General features: G+C 39.7%; 1 protein-coding gene across 10 annotated transcripts in view; it reads right to left on the bottom strand.

Annotated features, from left to right (window-relative positions):
• Positions 1–5,187: 5,187 nt before the first annotated feature.
• The window catches only part of LOC106964235 (sodium channel protein type 2 subunit alpha-like), a 38,819-nt gene continuing 36,383 nt past the window's right edge, over positions 5,188–7,623 (bottom strand). For 5 of the 10 annotated variants that reach the window (XM_015059634.1, XM_015059647.1, XM_015059640.1 and 2 more), the window contains 3 exons: positions 6,870–6,974; positions 6,507–6,777; positions 5,221–6,413 (listed from right to left, as the gene is read on the bottom strand). In XM_015059634.1, the coding sequence (XP_014915120.1) occupies positions 5,221–6,413; positions 6,507–6,777; positions 6,870–6,974 (1,569 nt within the window). Of the gene's footprint in view, positions 6,414–6,506; positions 6,778–6,869; positions 6,977–7,623 lie in introns of those variants that run through there. The other 5 variants (XM_015059670.1, XM_015059662.1, XM_015059656.1 and 2 more) reach the window with 2 other exon arrangements.

The raw sequence follows: 7,623 nt of genomic DNA, 5'->3' as shown, positions 1-7,623 counted from the left end.
AGGTTTAAGTATTATTCATGGGATGAACAAAAAAAACGTGATTTTCTCATTTTCATCCAGCAGATGGCGTTTCACTCCTAAAGAACCAACTTCCTGTTGGTTGTCGCTGACATCATTAAACAGGAGGGCAGCTATTCTTCTTGACTTAGGTGTATTTCTTCATTCCACTGTTTCTAAGTTACATTTTCAAGAACCTTCAACTGACTGTTACACAAACACAGAAACGCCGCAGGTTTTTTGTATTGATGTTTTTGTGTGAACGAAACATGGTGCCTGTGATTGGATGTTGTTACACATAGGAACCTCTAGGGTGCACTGCTGAGCTAACCACAACCATATGGATCCTATGGGTGAGGCTTGTTTGACCAGCTTGTTTTGAAAGCACTTTATTTCTTTATGGTTCATTGCATAAAGCACACAATAATAAGAGCTAACAGCAGGCGGTGTGCACAATATGAGCAAACAATGTAAAGCAAATATAGCTTTATGATCATTCAACAATGGCATAGCTTACAATGGATTTCATTAGGAACACGAACGCGTATAATGCACGTCCGATAAGGTGTGTTGCGCGTTTGGAAGGCGAGGAAAGGAGCGCCTGTTTGCCTTTTTGTTTGCAAGGTATTATGGGTAGGCAGGCTGCTGATCAATCACAGGCAGCAGAGCTGTGATGTTGGGTCGCTAGGCAACAGGAAGGGAGAAGAAGCAGAAGCGAAAGCGTTTGAAGGGAGCTTCAGGGTGGGGGGTTGTCTCAGCTTTTTTTCCCCGTCTCCTTCCTGCCTGTTACACCGAGCAGTTTCTCCTTCACCTCTTGTCAGACGGAGAACATCTGTACGAGTCTTCTTGAGATGATTTAGCTACCTAGAAATCTAATCATTCTAATAAGAAACAGAAATGAAGATCGAGGTAATATCTCCATATTAATCTAAACCCCTGATTTGATTAAAGAATCTCACAAAAGTATCCACTCGTTTCACCCTCTGGCAGGGATGATTGACCTACTTTCACACTCCCAGCGGTCTACATCCTCCCCAATATCTTCATGCTGAAAACGCAGTCACATAATAACCTAGTGCCTTGCAAAAGTATTCAAACAAATATTTTCACGTTTTGTCAAGTTAAAATCACAGCCCATGGAGGCGTATTATTAGAAGCGAAGGAACATTGTGATATATTAGTCTCACCTAAGTTTTTTTTAATGTAAAAAAATATATACCTAAATTGTGTTGGCCTATCACAAAATGACAAAACGCTTCTTACCTCCTCCCGTCACCTCTCTCCATCAAATGAATGCATCTGGCATGCACAATAGGTTTTCCAAAATAGGTTTTATTCTGGAATTCTAGATTTTGTGTTTTGTTGCCACATCTTTGGTTATAACAAAAAATAAATAAAAATAAAAAAAGTCACTTGTCACATTTTGCAAATCGATACAGAGGTGTAACATGAGATTGAATCACATGAATGATCCTGACTGACCGCTAAAGCAATCGCCTTTCATCACACTCCAGGACGTCGATGAACTCAAATAGTGATGTGGAAAATTAAAAACAGGAAGGAGAGGAAAAAAAATTTAAAAATAAAAAATAAAACAAGCATTTACAAAAAATATGTTCTTTATTCTTTTGGCTTGAAAATGATATCATGTGAGCGGAGAGTAGTCACTTCCTGCATGCAGTTCACTAAAATACTACAAGCGCAATGAGAGATGGCTACGGATTGTTTCATGGTTCCTATCTACAGACATGGGGACCAAACATGTGTTTCATCGGGTGTTACAGTGCAGAAAAAAAAAAAAAACATCTTATAAAAAAGAAATCAGAAAGACGTGAAAATGCACTCATATCTACATTAAAAATTATATTTATAATCGGCAGAACAGAAGCAACCTTCGGAGCCCAGTGGCACACAAACACACTCGCTCAAATAAGAGATGGATGGTGACATTCCTGCAGAGTCTTGCGCAGATACGGACATGTACGACAGCCACACGTGGAATTACATAGCAGTGGGGATAAAAAGTGCTCTTACATCAAATGTAAGTAAGTGTGATGCATACTGTGGGCCCAAATAGCTATAATATTTACAAACCGAACCACTACATTAAAAACCACTCGCTTCTCAATTGAAACATGAACGGCATACAAACATTTTTGTGATATTACAGCTTTTAATTGTGATATATTGTCATGTTGTAGCTTGAAAGCAGGTAGAAAGACTTTTTTTTTGTCTTTGTATAGTTTGTTACTTAAAGACATTTTGTTTACAGGAGCTCTGTGGGATGTAGAGAGGAGGGGGAGGGGGGCGTGGAGGATAAACGGGAGCACAGTGAATGCAACACGACAGCGGGTGAACAAGTAGGTCAGAGTGTTGCCTTAAAAGACAGACGTTTTTTGGGAAATTGGCTTAACTTTGCTGCCAAGAGATAGATGAGGATATTAATACCACTCCTGCAATGGCACACAGTGGAACCTTTTGTAGGGAAAACAACTAAATACGTTCTGCTTTGAAGTACATATAAAACTACTATTATCCACCAAGGTCTGGTCAACGTATCTGGTATGAGTTGCATCCACCTGCTGCTGAGAGGTCTAGTTTCAGTATTTCTTGCCAACATATGAGATGGTGCCAAAAAAAGCCAAATCTCTGTCAACAAGATGTGCAAACTAAATTAGGAAGACCCATTCTTTAATGAACGGAAAAATTGCATCTCAGCTGCCTCAGGTGCCGGGTCGTTTTCACGAGTTTGCCATTTTGTACCCAACTTTTTTCCAGGTACGAAACGAGCCATGAAAGATTGGGTGTCTCACACCAATCGTGATTTTAATTAGCTGCTTTAAACTTTTTGTAATTTACATACATATCATTTACAAAGTCTACTGTCAGGAAATCAGGACTGTTTTGGTTTATATTTTCTGAGAGTAGGCAAAGAGTCTCCAAATGGGACCAGAACCGAAATCAATGGAAGAGTGACACAAAATCTTTAGAAACTAATATACATTTAAAATAAATTAGATGTCGTATTTGTACTTTATCATTATTATAATTTCTAATTTTTCAAAAATATCTAAGCAGAAAGAAAAAATAAATTACTGCACAATGGATTAAGCATATTTGTGGAAGGGTACAAAATGGAAGAAGGGATGGCATGGTTTCGAAATAGCATAACAAGGAACTGACCACGTTCCTAGCTAACTCTAGCAACTTTAACCAAGGTCAATGCTTGAAATAAGCATGACTATTTTACTAAGTTGATCTTCTGAAAACACAGCTCAGCTGCTATTGGTCGGTTTGCCTTTTATTTTTTTTGCACCATTGGTCTTTAACCACAGGACATTTATAATGTAATATCAATCCATGCCCACCAGGGGTACGTTCCAACCAAGAACCTACTTATACTCTAATGTAGGGAATTATAGCTATTTGACTCCAGTAAAGAATATCTCGACCCATTTAATGTGGTCCAAACGAATCCATACACATTTAGTCATCCATGCATGTTGATATATTCCTTATTTCTCCCCATTATCTTTAAACCGCTTTCACACTTTGCTTAGTCAGAAGACAAAATGATCTCTTCTATGTGTTTTCGATGAAATTTAGTTTGGATGGTAATATAAACAAGATATGCACTTATGATAATGACAATAGCAACATTTGTCAGGGTACCTGCCACTCATTAAAAATATGTCCACAAGTGGTTGAGCCTTATATTTGACAAAATTCTTGATTGTAGCCACAGTCTGAAACACGAATACTAAACAACGCCACAAAACATTTATCAGCAGTACCTTACTGCTGATAAGGTAGCTAGTACTAGCAACTAGCTTGCTATTTAGCAAGCTAATTAGCTTGCTAACTAGCTTGCAGTTCTTTGAAAGTATCTTTTTTACCGTTTAAAAAAGTGGATGGTGGTCTTTTTCTTTTCTCTACACAACTACAACAACAACACCGATGATGAGAAGTGTTTAACATTCAGCACTGAACCTTTTGACAATCTCAAAGTATGAAAATATGATTCGACTGTTTCCATAAAGCAGATATGCTAATGAAGGGAATCCATTATTGCGGTGAGTTTAGAATGGCTCAAAACAATCCATAGTTTAAACCATTACAAAACTAAAGGACACAAAATAAACAAAACAAAAAAACATTTTGGTGTATGAATATCAACACCTACTGTTAAGGACAGACACACAGTTTGACATAAAGACTTGTTTAGTTATTTTTTTTTTTTTACATTTAGATTAAAAACAGGCACTCTGATCAGATCAACAGTCTGATTTAGGTTGGATTCTGCCAGACAGACGTCAGATGGGAACACTCCTGGACATAGCTTACCTAGAAACGGAGTCTAGTCTAGGCACAAGAGTGGTGCCAATTGTATCATCGAAATCTTGGCAAAAAAGCAACCAAGAATATTTCCCAAGTTTCTTTAATTGTGTCTATTTCCTCCAGATTGCATACATTCAGCTTCTCTGTTTTTAGAGAGGGGTTTTTCTACTGAAACTGGAACATGGCATTAGACAGTGATTTTATAAGTCACTGATGGGACACCAGTGATTACAAGTTATTCACTCATTGCACTTCATTGGTTATGTTCCAGTTTCACATATTGTATTAACCACGAGCATTTTGGTACTGACCCTGCACTGTGCGAGTTTCAGACAGCTGTAGTTTCCAGCATCAACTTTTTCTGCCCTTGGTGATTGTACGTGAGTGAAAGCAGTGGAGACATTCTCAAAAATAAAGTAGAAAACATTCTTTTTCATTAAAATAAAAATAAAAAAAAAATCCTGAACTGAAACAAAAGATAATGCAGAGAACCTGTTAAGTGATACAGCAATTTTTCAATTCAAGACACTGGATTTATAGAAGTAGCAGCAGCACTAGCTACAGACAAATTAACAGTACACTCAAGTGTCAGATAGTAACAACAACCAAAAGGAAAATCACAAGCGTTTTGCAGAGAGGCTGCACTATGTTCCACTCAACCTCTGGCAGTGTCTGCTGGATAACTTGCTTCCATTTTCCCTCTCTGGGAAGAACCCACATTTTTGTATTTATTATAACAGCGCTCCCATTTTAGGCCTCCCTGGCACAGCGATACTCATCTCCAAACAATCAATGGACAAGCACACATCTATCTACCTCCTATAGAAGCTGTAAACAAATTTCCCCCATATATCTGATGCATTGTTTGTTCCGTTTTGTAGAAGTCTATTTTTTTCTGTCTTTCAAGTCTTTCCCTTTGTTTTCCTTTTCCTTGTTTTCTTTTTCGTATTTGTCCTTGTCCGACTTCGTCACGCTGTTGTAGGAGGGTGGAGAGGCGGTAGACGGAGTCATGTCTGTTTTGTCTGAGGTGGAGTTCTCGTTGAACTTGCTGATGACCATCACATCCTTGTCTGGGTCGCGGACACCCTCCTTTAGCTGCTCTTTGTAGAGAGCGGAGGCCTTTTTCATGGCCTGTTGGATCATGTAGCGCCGGAAAGCTCTCTGGATAACTATGGCCGACATTTCCTCCTGCTTGCGGCGCAAGGTGGTGGTAATTGGCTCGTAGGACACTTTAGAGGGGTTGGAGGCCATGAAACGCTCCTCCATCTGTCCACGCAGCATGTCCATCTCCCCACCTTCGCCCAAAACTCGTTTGGTGAAAGCGAACAAGATGTCTAGGCAGTGGATGCGTTCACCACTCACCATTGGCAGATCCATGGCTATGAGCTGGATCATGTTGGGTTTGGCAATGCGAAGCGGTGGATCGAGGGCATCTGCAAAGTCAGAAAGCTTGTTGTACTCCACAAACTGAGTGGCGTCAGGATCGAAGCGCTCCCACACTTCGTAGAACATCTCAAAATCGTCCTCGCTTAGTGGTTCAGCGCTCTCCTCTGTGGCCACACTGAAGTTCTCCAGGATGACGGCGATATACATGTTGACCACAATCAGAAAGCAAATGATGATGTAGCTGACGAAGAAAAAGATGCCCACTGAAGGGTTACCGCAATTGCCTTTGTAGAAGTTCCCAGGGTGCTCGATCTTGCTGTCACAGTCTGGCTCTCTTTTGTTCAGGATGGGCGCCAACAGGCCGTCCCACCCAGCTGATGTCGTGATCTGGAACAAGCAGATCATGCTGTTCCCGAAGGTCTCAAAGTTGAACATGTCGTCGATCCCCGACTCTCTCTTGACGTATGCAAAGTTGCACATTGCGAAGATAGCATAGATAAACATAACCAAGAAAAGAAGAAGGCCGATGTTGAACAAGGCAGGGAGTGACATCATCAAGGCAAAGAGGAGCGTCCGGATGCCCTTGGCACCTTTTATAAGGCGGAGGATGCGGCCTATCCGGGCGAGTCGGATCACTCGGAACAACGTTGGGGATACAAAGTACTTCTCAATAACTTCGGATAAAAACATACCTGCAAAAGGAAAAATGATCAGAATGATCCAAGCAATTTGAAAAAGAAAAGAAAATCTATGAAAAAGTCAAATAAATCTGAATATTCTCTTACCTACAATTGAAAGAATCACTACCACAAAGTCAAATATGTTCCAGCCAACAGTGAAGTAAAAGTGTCGCAGAGAAATCATTTTGAGTGCACACTCCCCGGTGAAAAGCACAATAAAAACCAGGTTGATCCAGTAGAGGATTTTGTCCATTTCCTTGGTTTGGTCATCCGTCTCTACCATCATCGTCACCATGTTAAGGCAGATGAGGATCATGATTACAATATCGAATGCCTGCTTTGTGACACAGTCAAACACAAAGCCTTGAAATGCGTTCTGAAAGAAGATGGACAAAGAAACAAAAGCGTTAATTTTTTACACCAACATTTGCAGTCATTTCATTCTAACTGAGCAAAGAATAGGCTTACCGTTGGCCGAGGAATCGGCTTTTGTGGCTTCTTTGAACCCAACTTCTTCATGGCATTGTAGTATTTCTTCTGTTCTTCTGTCATGAAGATATCTTGACCTCCAAAGTAAAAGAGAAACAAAAACAACTGGTTACAACCTCACTCTGTAATGTTGAAAAGTGTGCTAAAAGTAAATGCATTAGAAAGGTGTTGTATTTTCTAATAAATTTTCAGAAAGTCCACCATCCGGAAGATCATTCACCATGCTTACTGACTACCCCAAAGTCACACCATCTGCTAGTCCTCTGTTGTGCCTTTCAAAAGTATTTGTACACTTTGAAAAGTTTTTTTATTTCAGGCTGATCGGTGCATATTGAGGGATTTCCAGGAGAACATGTTTACATGGACAGTTCAGAAAATCAGCTCACCACAAGCTAACTCATGCTTTTTAACCCACAGCTATGCCTGCATCTTGCCAAGCAACAGAACTGTATAAATAATGAAATGCAGCATGAATAATTTAGTGTTGACTATATGAAGGTAACGGTGGTGTTTTAGGACGAGATTAACAAAGGAAGTGCAAAAGTCAAGATGAAGCTGACTCACATATCAACAGAAAATGATTATTATAACGCATTTTTGTTTTTATCCACTTCGACCGAATCCAAAAATAGAAAACATATTGAATTTCTAGGACTTTGGGACTCCACTTTTTATCTACTCCTGTTTTCTTGATTAAATGGGCAGCATTATGTTTTTACCAGGCTCATAGTAC

The sequence above is a fragment of the Poecilia latipinna genome, unplaced genomic scaffold, assembly GCF_001443285.1.
Source record: "Poecilia latipinna isolate Pla-1442-1.1 unplaced genomic scaffold, P_latipinna-1.0 Scaffold65, whole genome shotgun sequence".
In the NCBI taxonomy this organism is placed as follows: domain Eukaryota; kingdom Metazoa; phylum Chordata; class Actinopteri; order Cyprinodontiformes; family Poeciliidae; genus Poecilia; species Poecilia latipinna.
Note: the sequence above shows the minus strand (reverse complement) of the source record. Positions and strands in the feature narration are given on the sequence as shown.